General features: G+C 44.8%; 2 protein-coding genes across 2 annotated transcripts; one reads left to right on the top strand and one right to left on the bottom strand.

Annotated features, from left to right (window-relative positions):
- Nucleotides 1-1,453: 1,453 nt before the first annotated feature.
- On the bottom strand, nucleotides 1,454-8,700 carry Toll-7 (Toll-like receptor 7). The gene has a single exon (XM_043423677.1). It carries the CDS (start codon nucleotides 7,948-7,950, stop codon nucleotides 3,931-3,933), a length of 4,020 nt encoding a protein of 1,339 aa, XP_043279612.1. The 5' UTR covers nucleotides 7,951-8,700; the 3' UTR covers nucleotides 1,454-3,930.
- A 2,128-nt stretch (nucleotides 8,701-10,828) lies between these two features.
- LOC122413169 (dynein beta chain, ciliary-like) lies at nucleotides 10,829-15,315 on the top strand. The gene is made up of 14 exons (XM_043423339.1): nucleotides 10,829-10,960; nucleotides 11,089-11,322; nucleotides 11,441-11,548; nucleotides 11,697-11,919; nucleotides 12,035-12,187; nucleotides 12,297-12,508; nucleotides 12,593-12,826; nucleotides 12,927-13,130; nucleotides 13,199-13,390; nucleotides 13,493-13,702; nucleotides 13,994-14,268; nucleotides 14,370-14,488; nucleotides 14,803-15,117; nucleotides 15,233-15,315. The coding sequence occupies exons 1-14, from the start codon at nucleotides 10,829-10,831 to the stop codon at nucleotides 15,313-15,315; spliced, it is 2,694 nt and encodes an 897-aa protein (XP_043279274.1).
- Nucleotides 15,316-15,380: the final 65 nt, after the last annotated feature.

Genomic DNA, 15,380 nt, shown 5'->3' with positions numbered 1-15,380 from the left:
CTTGGCACAGAGGGAACCCACGAAATTCCCTGTAACTTGCAAAACCAAGTTAGACTTTCACGTTCGCTTTAAAGTTTGATAGAATTTTCGAAAGAGAAGACGATTCGCAACCAAAATTCTCTCCCCCTTCGCACTTTTAAATAAAATTCATTTTTCGATAATTCCTTCGCAGCTCCTTCACCCCACCGACTGGCCGAATGAATCGTCTTTATGTTCATGCTCCGAAGGATTAGAATTAAAAGGAAAAGAATACCGAGCACTTCCTGGAGGGCCATTATCCCTTGACGAGAGAAGCAGATAGGGATTACGTAAAATCAGTGGAAATGCTGGTTACGACGTATATATAGGGGCAAAGTACTTTAATAATGAAGGTGCACATCGCATCGTTCATCGGCACTGAGTACGATCGATGCACCCTCCAGCCAACAGCACCTCCCTCTGCTGCTGCTGCTGCTGCTGCTGCTCGCATATACAGCACACTTTCCTATACATGCAAACGTATATTTTGCTCGCACTAATGCGCTCTCTTTCTCCAAGTGAAACGTATTTTCTGTGTGCTCTACGATTTATGCTCGAGTCGGTCTATGTCTGTATGATACGCGCGCACACACACACGCACACACACACACGCATGCACACGAATATTTTCCTCCGCCCTCCGCAGACATTGCAAGAGTATTGCAACGCTCTCTCGCGAAGAATGACCTATCAAGTGTCTGCCATGAATCTCTTACCTCATACAGAAGAGTTGTTCTTACTTAGTTATTCATCTTGAAGATTCCGAGACAGAGATATTACACATATATATCATCTGTATACGTCGGTATCTATATGTCAACCGAAATCTTGGGGATGAGTAATGGTACATATGTATGAGAGATTTCATTCGGAACGCAGCGATTTTTGGTGGAGGGAATTTTTATCAGGCCCACGTCGAGGTGAAGAAAAGAAGAAACGAGGGTAAAGAGCTCTTCCAAATCCGCTTTGCATACACTTTTTTTTATTATCTTTTACTTTATATTGTAAAAGGAGGTATTCGAGTTTGGCTCTGTAGAAAATAGAACACGCGTTGAATATAAACTTTTTTCCCATATTTGGTAAATTCTTGAGAGAAACGCTGTTTCGAAAGATGTCAAATTCTGACAGATTCATCGCGTACTTGCCGATGAAAATTCAATCGCTCCGTGAATCGATAAAAGTCTACGAAATTATATTTGAAAACTGACTTTTAGAGGGGTTTTCCTTCGAATACGATGCGATTTTAAAAAGCTTGGAGTCTGTGCCACGGTATTATTTACTGACTCAGCCATTCTTTTTCTACAGACAACAACTCTTTGTTGGAACGATGTTGAGCATAAAGTTGTCGTTTTCGTCGATTATTAGGGCGACGCTATTGTTTCGATAGGATAGGAGGAACGAGGAGAGGGATTCGTTGCAAATGAATAAGAGTGAGTTTCGAATTGAAACGATAACGTATGTCGTAAATTTATTCACAAGATTTAAATTATCGAAGTATATTAGCAAATATACAGTGGGTGGGTATACGTGTATGGATACGCGTGTTAATGCGCAATGAATGTTTTTTTTTCTCTTTAAATATTTATTTATTTATTCTTCTGCTTTTGCTTGATCAAGTAACTCCGTCACCTCGAAAGTTCGACGTCGAAAATTGAATTCTTGTTCAATTGCTCCATTGGATATTTTCTTCTATTTTAATTATTCATTCTCAATCGTATTTGCGTTTTTTTATTCTCTGTATTCATTATTTTTTAACGGTTTGTTCTGTTATTTCACGGCGATTATATCTTACACGAGGCGGAATTATAGTTACATATTTACATATCATACACGATACAACCTTTGCGCATTTTCTTTCGCTCTGCATTCAATTCTTTTTTTCTCTCTCTCTCTCTCTCTCCCTCTCTCTCGTCAGTCATATAAAATTACAAAAAATTGCCTACCTAAATTGAGTCTCTCAGCACTGCATTTCTGAACGTTGCACTCGTTTTTTTTTTTCTCTTTTAATCTCTCTCTCTCTCGCTCTTCGTGAAGAAAAATTATATTTCAATTTATACACAGCTCAATACATACATATACGTATATGTACGTACGTTCACGAAAAAAAAAAAAAAAAAAAAACAAAAAAAAAATATTTACAGACGCGATCCGGCGAGGACAATGGTACTTTGACGCAATTTTTTTTTCTTTCCTTCTCCAAATCCGAATCGCAATGTTTTCGTAAGCACAAACAACTTAAGTAAAACGGTATTAAGCTATTAGTCACTGGCGAGGTAGTAGGCCATCGATAATATAATTTACACATTTTCTTCAGGCCACGATTGCCACTTTGTTCATAATGAAAAATGGGCCACAAGGAAAATTGGGGGTTCGCCTGAATGAGCGATCGAACGGAGTAAAAGAAAAAATTTATGGACGTTTCTCCGAGGCCGCTTCGCGCAAGGCAAGCCCGGAAATCTGCGTTTTCAAGTAATTCAAAGGCGTTACAATGGGATATCGTTAAAAATACAATCTCAACGGATAAACGTTTATCTCCTCGTCGATGGCAGTATCTGACAGCATTAAAGCGTCCAACGAAAATGCTTATTCGCACACAAGACAAACAACAATATTCCCCGAGAAAAAACGCCTACTTTTGTCTCGTTTAAGCTCCGCTGAAGGGTTGGTCGAGGCCTCGTTCGTGGACTGCAGTCTCAAAATGCGAAAAATACAAGTCAACAAGACGATGTGACGAAGCACCGAAATAAAATTGGCGAAATAACCGCAACGAGCCTCTCTTACGGACTCGCGTTCTCTAGCACCCTCGTTCCTGTTTCTTTTTTTATACGCCACCCTGTGTTGTCGCCATTCCCCATCCTCAATTAAACAATTAGCGCAGCTTGCAATTTTTTCTCTTCCCGTTCTTCATGATCCTTCTCATTTTCAACGTCGCGCCAAGCAATGATACAATGTACTTTCTCCCATTTGACTAGACTCGGCGTATCGTAAATTGCGAGACAAAAACAAAACAAAAAGACCCTTGAACGGTCAAATTCCAAGACGTAGAGGAGAGGAGAGGAGAAATTTGGCGATTAATGAAGAATGAAAAACGAGAAAGGAAGAGAAACCATCGCGTAAAAGTCGTGGAAACAAATATTTCAAAGCGGAAAAAATATTTTTCCAGCCTCCTTTTGTCTTTGAGCATATCCGTGGCTTCCTTTTTTCTTTCCGCCAACAAAGATTTCGCAAAATCGATACTCACTTTGCGAAAAGAGTTGTTCAGCTGACGCAATTGAGGCCAGAAAAGGGCCTGGAACGCTGAATAAAAAAAAAAAAAGAAAAAAGAAGACAAACATTTTCATCGTATACGCTCGTCACGACGCTCTTACACAACTATTTATAATAGACACCATTTTTTTATTCTCCTTTTAAATTTGACTTGACGCTTCGGAATAATTGAGTTCAAAAGAGATCTCTCGAAAGTTGCGTGTCACATGGGAAACGGGAGTTTGCGTAATTTATATTTTATACATGCGTTTGTTCGTATTATTTCGCTGGCGATGCACATGAGAAGTTCCGAATAAGAAAAATTTCGGATAAACGCACACACACGCACGCACACATACACACACGTACGCACACACGAGCACGAGCAGATCTATGCATATCCTTTGTTTTTTAGTCTCGAAATTGAATCGAAGCTTCGTGTCACTGTGAAATCCGGCACAGTGCGACAAGAAGAAAAAGAAAAACGTTTCGTCCCTCCCCGGCCCTGCTCTCCTCCTCCCTTTCCCTAAATCACAGCATGGCTCGCGTAAAAGATCGGGCGGAATGTGAAAAATCCTCGTTTCGTTGTTGCAAGAAGCAAAGGAAGATGAACGAAGAACCGAACACGTGAGAAAGTTTATTCGGTGCGAAGAAGAGAAATATCTCTTATACGAGATAAGCCTGGCCGGGTTGGGACGGCTGTTGCTGCCTCCAGGCGATCCTTTCGAGGGTCGAATAGTCCGAATCAATGGAAGAGTATATGTGCTCAGAAAGCGGTCTCCTACTCTCATTGACAGCGTCCATCGGGCCCTCCTGATAGCCACGATTCATCGTCAATCTTGGACTCGGACTGGCAGCGGTGGAGCTCACCGGTGTTTCCCTTCCGGGTACAACATCGTTGCTTCTATTAAGGTTGCTCTGTCCGATTGTCGCGGTACTCGTATAAGCCGGTGGCGCTTGTAACAGCTCGGGCGAGTCTTTGAACAACGAGTGATTGTGGTGATGATGATTGTTGTGATGGTGATGATGATGACCCTGTATGTGTCCGTGTACGCGGAGCGTCGATGTCCCCTTTTCCGGTCTTCCCTCGAGGGTGTACGTGTTGACGTTGCGTCGATAGAGGGACGATGATTTTCTTCTTAGCGCATCCCCCGTTGGCATCGCGAATCTAAGCCTCTCCCAGAAACGCTTTTCGCCCCATCTTATGGTAGTGGCGGTCCTGAGGTACGGCCTTAATTCCGGATCGGCCTCGGCTTCCGGTCCGACCGTGCCTGCTTGGACGACGACCAATTGTCCGGTCCGGCTCCTCATCGCCTCGTGAACAGCCGCTCGAAACTCGAATCTCGACCACTCGGTTTGCAGAAAATTGCGCGTAAGAACGATCACGACTCGTTTGGAGGCCTCCGCGGCTTCGAGAACAACCGGCGCGGCTGCTCGGAGACACGGCAAGTCGCGGTGGTGCAGACAGAGCCTCAGGCCACTCGGGCCATGCTCGAGCTCGACTATCAACGAGTGCAATACAAAGTCCTCGTCCTTCGGACTGTAACATACGTAACCGTCGTAAAGACGCTCCTTGTCGTCGTTGGGAGATGATTTTGCCCAAAATCTAACCCCGTAACGCGTGTAAGCCCACGTCCTTACGGGCTCCCGAAATATGAAGGCCAACACGGCGATAACAAGCAAAAGAAGCACCGCCGAGAGGGTCGCCGCGACCATCGGCAAATAATCGGATATCATTATGCTCTCGATAACCCCGCCTTGAGCATAATAATCCGAACACGCCGTCTCGTTAACGTTCAAACGACGACGATAAGCGGGCCTCGCCTCGTTATTGTAACACCAAACGTCAGACGCGTCGATCACTTTGTGGGCATTGTCCGATACCCAGGTAGACAACTCTTGGAGGAATTTGCAACGACACGACCAGGGATTATCCCCCAAGGAGAGCTCGATCAGGCGGGTATTCAGCGTTACCTGCCAGACGGGGAACGTCACCAAACGGTTGCCACTCAATTTTAATATCTCCAACGAACGCAACGAGAAGAGTGTCAAATTACCGATAAAACTTATCATATTATTCTGCAAATATAATTCACGCAGATGATAGAGATGCTCGAACTCGAATCCCTTGAGTTCGGCGATCTTGTTGTCCTCGAGATGCAATATTTGAAGATTGTTCAGGCCGTTGAACGTACGATTTTGTATCGACTCGATACCACTCCCGTTCACGTACAACACTCGCATATTTTTTCTACCGATGAATACGTGATTCTGTAATTCGCGAAAATCGTTACCGTCGAGATAGACCTCGGTAGCGTCCATCGGTATCCTCCGCGGTATATCCTGCGAGCCGAGACCCGAACAGTCGACAACGTTCGTATTCCACGTTTGATCGTGATAACACTTGCAATCCGATGGGCAGGTCATTTCGCAATCGCAGGCGTCAAAATCGCAACAGTGACATAACGCGAAACAGTGAGCCTCGTAACGACACAAAAATTGTTCCGGACGAGCGACCGCGGCGGACACGATTGCGGTGCCACGAGGACCGGAGACGCGACACATCGCGTTATCGAGGTCCATCACGCGGGGATATTGCCGGAGCGCGCTCATGTTGTTTATCACCGGGAGCCAATCGATTGAACAATTGCAATTGAAGGGATTACCACCGATGTAAAATTCCGGCAAAAATTTCCCCTCCGGCACTGGCGTCAGGCGCAACGAGTTTAATTCCATCGTTTCAATCATGTTCGCATACATATCGACGCGAGTTAAATTCGTTTTTCGTGTGAAAGTATTGGCTCTTACGGTGCTTATGTAATTGTTATTTATAAACAATAATTCAACGCTGTCGGGGACCGAGAGGGGCGACAGTTCGGTTATACGATTGTGGCTCGCGTCCAACGTTCTCACCCGGAGATCCCTTATCTGGTAATAATTTCCAAGACTCTCGATGAAATTCCCGTGTATATCGAGCCACTTGAGATTGCTAGGTATGAAGGCGTAATCGAACCACTCGATGTGGTTCTCCGATAGATTGAGCAACAGGAGACTGGCTATACTCGTGAATATTCCGTTAATATCGGACAAGAAATTTCCGTCCAATCTTATGGCCTCGAGACGAGTGTTTCTCTCGAAAGCGTCTCTCTCAACGTGCTGCACTTTGTTCCTAGCGAGATTGAGAATTTGCAAATTCGGCAGATCCCAAAGCATGCCCCGCGACAAATTTCCAATCTCGTTACCGATAAGCCGGAGCCCGGTGAGCTGATTCAAATTCCGGAAAGAGCCGTTGTGAAAATCGGTTATTTTGTTCTCCCCGAGGTCGAGAGTTTTGAGAAAGGCGAGATCGCGCAACGCCTCGGGAACGCTCGTGAGTTCGTTGCCACTGAGATCGAGCTCTTTCAGGTCTGAGCAATTTTTGAAGGCCTGCTGATCGATCGTTACAATAGCGTTGCCCGAAAGAGTAAGTCGGTTCAGTACGTAGAGGCCGTTGAAGAGCTGAGCGCTCACGCTGTGCAAACGATTATCCGATAATTCGAGAGTATGGAGATTGTACAGCGGCATGAAGGAATTGCTCTCGATGTGGCTGATGCTGTTGTTGCGCAGATCGAGAATTTGCAGGAAGAAAAGATCTTTGAACATCTTTGCGTCGATGCGAGTGAGAACGTTGTAGGATAAATCAAGAACGATGAGCCTGATGAGGCCGAGAAAGGTGGTTTCATCGACGTTGTCACTGTCCAATCGATTACCACCGAGATTCAGGATCAACAATTGTTCCAGCCGCGTGAAGGTGCCCCTCGGTAAATTTTTCAATTCGTTCCGTTGCAGATGAATTTCTCGGAGATCGCGAGTGCTCCCGAACATGGCTTCGGGCAAGGATTCCAGGCTGTTGTAACTGACATTGATGACGCGCAGACTGGTTAAGCCGGTGAGCGCGTCGCTGGCTATCGAGCTTATGGCGTTGTGTTGTAAATACAATTCCTGAAGCTGTCGAAGTCCGGAGAGGGGGCTCTCCTCGGGCAGGGACCTGATCTCGTTTCGGGAAAGATCAAGGGCTCGTATGTCGGCGTGGCAGTCGGCACGATTGACACGGGAATCGATGAGGCCAACTTCTTCGATGGTGGCGAAACGATTATCGGTGAGATTGAGAATCTGCAGGTTGTTTAATCCACAAAGTACATTTTTCGGTAGGCTCTTGAGATTGCTGCTGACGATTTCGAGAGTTTGAAGTTCGCGCAGGCCGGCGAGAGCTTCGGTGTCGAGTTCGAGGACTCGGTTGGTGCTCCAATCGGTATTACCGGTCCGTAGAGCGAGCCTCTTGAGTTCCCCGAGTGGTTGAAAAGCGGCTTCCGGTATACGCAGTATTTTGCATCCGTCGATGCTCAATTCGTGGAGGCCGCTCAGGCGATTCCAGCTCTCCCCTGATATGATGCTCTCGAAGTGATGAACGCTACTGCAGCCGAGTGCGAGTTTGTAAGCGCCATCGAGGGATGGAAAAAGGGCCGCGAGGGCTGACGAATCGAGTGTTCTGAGCGAGCACGCAGCCGAACGCGTGTCGTTACCGTCGGATGACCAGTGACAGGATGCGCCGCACAGCCCTACGCTCATTATCGACCAACATACTAGCGTGCAAACGACCACATTCAACACCGTTATTTTCACCCTCGGCGCCCATGTCACAGCCATTTTTTATATCCTTTCCTTTATCGTAATCCAGGTGAAAAATCGCGATAGCACGTCGACGCGAGAAACGCGGGACACTCGATCACGTACATGTGTGAAGTATCACAGGAGCGATCTTCTGGTCATATTTTAACTGCTTCGCGCGCGTTCTCTCGCACGACACCTTACTTCCTCTCTCACTTTATCTAATGTCCTTGTTCCTTCCTCTCTTACGTTCACGATCACTGGGACACAACACCACAATTTCCCGCGCGCACTCCTCTTTAGATTCTCACGCCTTCCAAGTTTTTTTTCAATTTATTTATTTATCTTTCTTCCGTGTTTTTTTTTTTTTTTTTTTTTTTTTTTATTATTTTACCCGGTAAGACTTATTTTCGCGCCTTTATTCCAAAATGGCGTCTCACTTTCACCGATTTGTTGTGTTCCTATCGATGAAACAGCCTCGCGCTTACGCCGCTACTCCCACCGTCAACGGTAAACAAAAGCAATATTTTCGTTGGTCGTACAAGCGACTGAGAACATGGCATCCAGCCGTTCGGAGGCTCGCGACCCGTTTGACTCTCGTGCCTCTGTTTATACATACACGTATACACAAATATGAATACATATATACATCAACCTCTGCCCATGTATATACATATAGATATGTGTGTATACAGAGACGTATACGCGTATAACGTCGTTAGAAAAAAGGCGCGGATAACTCGAGGATACTCGTTCCACGAACGTTCGAGTCGCACTGATCGTTTCTCGGCCAAGTACGAGACGGGTGGTGACGGTAGAATTTCACGAGTCAACGGAGTGGGGGCAACCGTCGGGCACGAGTTAAGGCGCGGTGGGGAGGGAGCGAGCAGGGAACCGAGGGAGATGGAAACAGGAATCCCCGAGTAGTTTCGAACCATACCACCGCAGCGGGAGCCTCGAGACTGCGCCACCGTACGGCGCATACGAGCCTCGACATTGGATCTACCACCCCCGATGCATTCGCCGCCGTGGTGCTGGCCTGGCGGACTGTGGTAGGGGCTAGGGGAGAACCAGGGCGACCCTAGATGACGAAACGCCATGGGCTCCTATTCATTCTTCGACAGTCTGCCTGGGCTAAGGCGGGCTACACGGACACACCGGGCCAGGGGGCTTACGACAGCGAGAGAGAAAACTCTTCTTCAGGTAGCGAGAAACTCCGAGAGTTGTCCCACAATTCAAATATAATGGGAAGGAAAATCATGCGAGATTTTTTCACAGGAAAAAAGATCGGTCGCTCGGCCTTTGGAGGCAACAGGCTCACACCCTCGAGCGACAGGATGTATCTCTGACAAACGCTTTCACGTATCAAAGAATCGCTCGCGCTAGTCGCTAAGAGTGTCTCATTTATGAGAACATTTTTTCAATCGACTGACCCTATTCCATTAAAATATGTTAGATTTTTCAACTGTTGATTGGCGAACGAAGCATTTTTATTCATCGAGTTTTGTCATCGGCTCACGGGCGAAGGGAACCCTCACGGTGTGGCAAACTCCATTCATCATTTTCCACGTGGCTTTTTTCATCCCTACGAAATCTTATTGACTTCCTATTAAATACGATAATTTATTAGAGCATTTTTCAAGCAACTTAATGAACCAACGAACGTTATAATCGCCGTGAATTTTTGCACGTTCCACGCATTTGCGACGTCATCAATTTTCTATGCCAAAAAAAACATTCGGCCCGAGCCCCACGTCAGACTATATGTGTATCGATTAATCGGTACGACGTTGCTCCAACCTTTGAATAACTTTGACCGAAAAATGTAATTTTTCCTCGGGATTGATGTGCTATTTTGCAGCTTTTGGTTGTCCATCGAATCGATTATTTATTCAACGAAAAGGTACGAGCTGGCAGTGCTGATTGACAGGAGAAACCAGAAAATCGATCGAACCGGAGCAATTATCACTGAAACGATCGATCGGATTTGGCTAACCGAATGAAAAATATTTTCACTCGTTTATTCCCAGGACGAAACAAGCTCAAAAGGCTTTTGGAGCACGACTCGTTCCTCGAGATCGTTGTACACTTTCCTCTCAGTACCTTTCGAGGGTAAAAGCTGCGTCGATAACGTCGAGTCCTTCCAGACAGGCGAGAAAGAGGCGGTCGGTTTGTGACAGTCGGTTACGACGAGACGTCCGCTGGAAAATGGTAACTCGTATTTCACGGAGCCCTGAACACATAGCGCAGTACTTGAAACAATAATTACGATGATAATTATAGAAATTTTACGAGGCTCGTTGCAGAAAGTAAGAAAAAAGAGGAAAGATGAAAAGGAGAATTCTCCGTTTGATTTACTGCAGCGACCCAGTTACGAGTGACGGCCTCGTAAAGATCGTCAGAGTGTAATAAAATAGGTAGGAAAAAGGTAAACGAAAGAGAGGAGGAGTGGAAAGTAAAAAAAGAAAAAAAGAAACTCCACCTTTGCACGATAATTCTCGAGTGCAGTACCTATCGTGCGTTTCCTCCAACGCTTCCACCTTTCCTTCAAACCAGAATAATTTATATCGTCAGTTTTACCTTTATGAAACGACTAAAGTAACGATAAATATAACTTTTAATTTCCCTGGTGCATAGACGAGGAACACACATTCGATTCAACTGCTGCTGCTGCTGCTGCTGCTGCTGCTGCTGCGGCACGCGGTACACAGGAAATCTTGTTATGCATTCTTCAAACAGTCTTTTGTTTCCTATCGGAATATTTGACAGAAGTCATATAATTATGGCGACCTCCTTATCACAGATGCGAATACGAGTATAAGTTTCGTTGCTTAAATAAATTCTGTGAATACAAGAGAGCTCGCTCTCGAAATACACCTCCAGCTTCCTTCGCAACGGTGCAAACTGATCCGGGAGAATGAGCGAGAAGAAGGAAGAGGAGAAGAAAGACGACGATCCGCGTTTCGAATACATCCTGCAATATTTGACCCTCTCGAGCAAATTGAAACCAGAAAAATGGGCGAAAATGATGAGCACCGACGAGTACAAGGTAACCTTCGATCCTCTCGCTTAGCAAATCCAACGGAAATTCTCCGTTTTCGTTGACACGTCGAGTTCGTTGGCTGCACATAAGAACTTTTCTTTCCTCACATTTCACAACGATTGTTCCACGCGCAGGACACGGTAACCAAGTTCTTCGACGATCCGAACGAAAAAATGCTGACGATGCAAATATCGCCTGCCGGCATCCTCGTACCTTCCCTGAGCCTGCAGACCGGCGGGAAAGTCAAAATTTCATACTTCATGAGAAAAACACCGGAAAAGATCACCCCCGGTAACTACCGGGACGTCATTATTCCTGGCGACATGTCCCCAAAACCGTTGGAAGATCTCTCTGTTTTGTTCGAAGAGGTACGTTCCGCTGACGTTCTTCGTCATTGTTCGTTTCTCCTCCAAATATTGCCAACGATTTCCCACAGAAGTAGGATTCCTCGAGTGCCTTAATGCAAAGATAATAACGTTTTGCCAGGCTTACGTTCCAATTCTTTTGAATCCCAGAAATCAAGTTGGCTGGCCAGCCGTTGCCTCCGAGGATGTGGAGAAGCACCTTCACGATTTTGGAAACTCGATACGTCAGGTACGAAGTCAGAGCTGCAAATATTCTCGTTAGTCGCTCTCGAGCTCGGTCGCAAAATTACGGAAAAAGAGATTTTTGCATTTTAATCGAATTTCAGTGATTTCGTGATAAAGTTTTTGTTCAACGTGCGAGAGCATCTCGTTTGCAGATACGTGGAAAAATGAGCGGACAAACTCTGCTGCCGATGCCGATTGGAATCGAACGGATTTTCGATGTCGATTTCACCTCTGAACAACCGGTGGGCGATCGATCAGCGTATCGAATGAAGAGCAATATTGAGGAGATTGTAATTAAATGGTCGACGCAGATAAACGAGGTGCTGAGCGAAGATAATTCCCGCACGGATAATAATCACCCTACGCCTAATCTCGGTAATTATTCAAAGAGGCGCATGGGACATTGGAGTATTTATGGGGCCTCGCAGCCAGATATTGAGCGTCAATAATTATTCTAATTTATACGCTTATCGCTCGAATGATGATTCAGAAGTCGATTTTTGGCGTCAGAGACTCCGAAACCTCGAATCCATCTACGACCAGATGCAGGATCCTCGGGTCAAGAGGATGATTTCGCTTCTCGAAACTACGGAAAGTCCTTATTTACCTTCTTTTACAAACCTCTTTAAAAACGTCGTCGCAGGTTCGCAGAAATACGCTTGACTTTTCGCCAATTTTGATAAAGCCGATTTCCGGTGGTTCGAGACGCGAAAATTCTTCGCTCTGGTCACCGAAATTTTGCCTTTTCGCAGGCGTGGTCGAGGCACGTGACATTTGTCTATATTTGAAGCCACTGCAACCGTACTTCGGGGAAATCGAGAGTGCAGAATTCAGCGATATCGAGCCAGTGCTCAAAAAATTGCTGCATTGCGTTTGCCTCGCGTGGGCCAACTCGCGATATTATTGTACAACCACGCGAATAATAAAGCTCATCAGTTCAATCGCTAATCTGATCATCGAGCAGGTAAAAATGCCACTTTTTCGACGGGGAAAAAAACCCAACCGGAAAGAAACCAGAATTTTGTTCTTCACTTGGTTTCGTGTCAAGGCCACCAAATACCTCGACGTGGGTTCGCTGTTCGAAGGGGACATAAATGACAATATGATACGCCTCGACCAAACATTGAGCACCGGTGAAAATTTTCGCGAGACGTTCGAAAGTTTTCGGGACAAAGTTGGCACTTATTTCAAAGCACCAACGGAACCGATTCTGTGGACTTTCCACCAGAAGTTGGTGTTCTCACGATTGATCAAGTTCGAGGAACGCTTGAAGGAAATACAAGTAAGCGAATCGCATTTTCCAACGCGTCAATGGAAAGCCTCATTTTCGGAAGATTCGTCAAGCGTTTCCAGTGCTTTACCCCTGACTCGTTGCACTCTAGCAATTATTCGAAATAGCAGAAGATTATTTGAAGCTCGAGAAAGTTGAGATTTCCGGGCTCCAGGGCAGAAAATTGTCTCAAATGACGTCCGACATTTACGACGAATTCGTCAAAGCTTACAACGAATTCAGCTCCGTACAGTACGATATTTTGCTACCCGAAGACGATCACTTCACCGAAGATCTCAACGAATTTTTAACCAAAGTGAGTCTAATGATATGTCGTTAGGAAAGCGAATCGCATCGATGAAATGATGAATCACGTCTACTCAGGTGGACGAATGGGACCGCAGATTGGCGACGATATTTAACAAAGCATTTTCCGAGTGTTACAACATCGACGAAGTATTTCGACTGACACTGATCATGGGCACGATCGGTCTGCGACCAACGATCCTCGAACTGCTTTACGACAATTACGATTCGTTTATGACGATGTTGCACGAATATATGGACGATGTAAAAGTAAATAGTACGCAATATTTCATCCTGAATCGCAAAATCTGCTTAAATCGAACTCATCGAACCCATTGACGACGCGAATTCATTTATTTTCACATGTTCAAGCTCATATTCGATAAAAGAATGAAAAGTTGGAGAAACGAAGGGACCATTAACATCGACGTCCACTTTCCCCCGGTCGCTGGTGCTCTCTGTTTTCTCATAAAACTCAAAGTTCGCATCGATTACCCGATGGACTCGCTCAAATTGATAGACCATCCGGTATTGAACAGCGAGAGAGCGGACATACTTTACGAAAAGTACGAAGAGTTGCAGGTACGATTTTCTTCGTCCCGAAACCCCGTGTCAAAATGAAATCGCGTCGAACGACTCCGAATACGAAGATTTTCAAAATCTATCAAAAATTTGCTCGAGAAAAATCAATGCTTTTTTTCCTACGAAAAAATTACTTGGAAAAATGATTTTCATGCGAATCTCGTACAGTGATGAGTCGATAAGTTCTGGCGATTGAAGATTTTTCGAGATTTTGAATATTTTGTAACTTTCCTTTTAAAGTTTATCTTATTTCGGGTAAGAAGTTTTTTAAGGCTTTGAACATTCTCAAAGAATCTGTTGAAAAATACGGAAGAAGAAATATTCAAGGAGTGGGCAGAAAAGGTGCCGGAAATATGTTCGAGCAACCTGGCGAAAACTCTTCTCGTGGTCAACGAGGATCGTACCTTGGCGTTAAACTTTGATCGAGAGCTGTCAACTTTGTTGCAAGAAATCCGTTACATGATAATACTCAACAGAACGGACTTGCCTCAAGAAGCGGAGGATCTTTTCGCGAGAACGCCTTTTTTCTTCGAGAGCGTATACAATCTTAATCTCATAATAAATTGGTAGGCAATGGTTGGTCCTATTTAAAGAGGACGCTCGTGGGCTCTTGCGTGAATGATTGGAGTTGGTAGTTTAATTCGATCTCACACATTGGCGGATTCAGGTACAATAGAATTCGAGAGCACAGTTCACCCGTCGAAATGGAATTAGTGAAAGAGGAAATTGAAACTATCGACCAAATAATTGATAATGGGCAAGAAAATTACGACTGGAATTCACCAGGTAGAAAAGATCAAATATTTTTCATTAGTTGAGACTCGCGATTGGGCTAACGATAAAAGAGGCTTTGAAGGAGAACTTTAATTAGGGAAAAAAGGTATAATGGATTCAACGAGAGAGTGTCAAAAGATAATATCGACGAATATATTTTCGATAATTAGTCATTAATATGATTATAACTATATCGACTATCAATTATATTATTATAATTGATTTGCTAATTAGCAATTAGCCTATCTATTCCTATATCGAGTATTAACAACGATTTATGCTAAAAGATAGTTGGGTGGATAAAGCTGACTGAAAATTATCGCCAGAGGTACCGGAATACATAGAGACCCTTTTGGATCTCGTGAAGAAGTTACATCTACGAATATTCAGAGCTCAAGAGAATATCGATAAAATGCTGAAAACGATGTACGAGTGGGCGATGATTCCCGTTCTCGAACGTAAAGATTTGCGGGATGAGAATTTATTGGCTATCGGGGAACGGGAAGAGAGATTCGCCAAGAGATACGACGAGATCAAACGAACTGCCGATGAGATTGCGCGAATTCTCGATGAGAATTATAAACTCTTTTTCGATCTACTGCCTCAGTCAGAATATGCGAAAGACGAATTCGAGCTCGAAGGTGAAAAATATCCTTCCATTCGAACGTTATCTCTGCACTTTTTCGTTTTTATTGCCCCAATATTCGAGCCCGATTGCTGCTCCTCGTTAAAGAATATTATCTCTTCCCGAGGCAGAAGAGCGAGAGGAAAAACCGAAAGAAAATCCTACGGAAGGAGCAGCAGAAGGTGAAGCACCGGAGGGCGAGGAAGCCAAGTAGGTTGTTTAATAAATAAATATTCCGTTGGAAAAGACGTCGAGAAATATTTGGAATCGCGAGCCCCC

The sequence above is a fragment of the Venturia canescens genome, chromosome 7 (genome assembly GCF_019457755.1).
Source record: "Venturia canescens isolate UGA chromosome 7, ASM1945775v1, whole genome shotgun sequence".
Lineage (NCBI taxonomy): Eukaryota > Metazoa > Arthropoda > Insecta > Hymenoptera > Ichneumonidae > Venturia > Venturia canescens.
The sequence above is the reverse complement of the archived record's forward strand: the minus strand, read 5'-3'. Positions and strand labels throughout refer to the sequence as shown.

Excerpts from the sequence above, each read along its gene's own strand:
- Toll-7 (XM_043423677.1), bottom strand. The coding sequence starts at position 7,950 with ATGGCTGTGACATGGGCGCCGAGGGTGAAAATAACGGTGTTGAATGTG.
- LOC122413169 (XM_043423339.1), top strand. The coding sequence starts at position 10,829 with ATGAGCGAGAAGAAGGAAGAGGAGAAGAAAGACGACGATCCGCGTTTC. Across the intron at positions 11,920-12,034 it reads TCACCCTACGCCTAATCTCG|AAGTCGATTTTTGGCGTCAG; the intron begins GTAATTATTCAA and ends ATGATGATTCAG. Across the intron at positions 14,489-14,802 it reads TTACGACTGGAATTCACCAG|AGGTACCGGAATACATAGAG; the intron begins GTAGAAAAGATC and ends AATTATCGCCAG.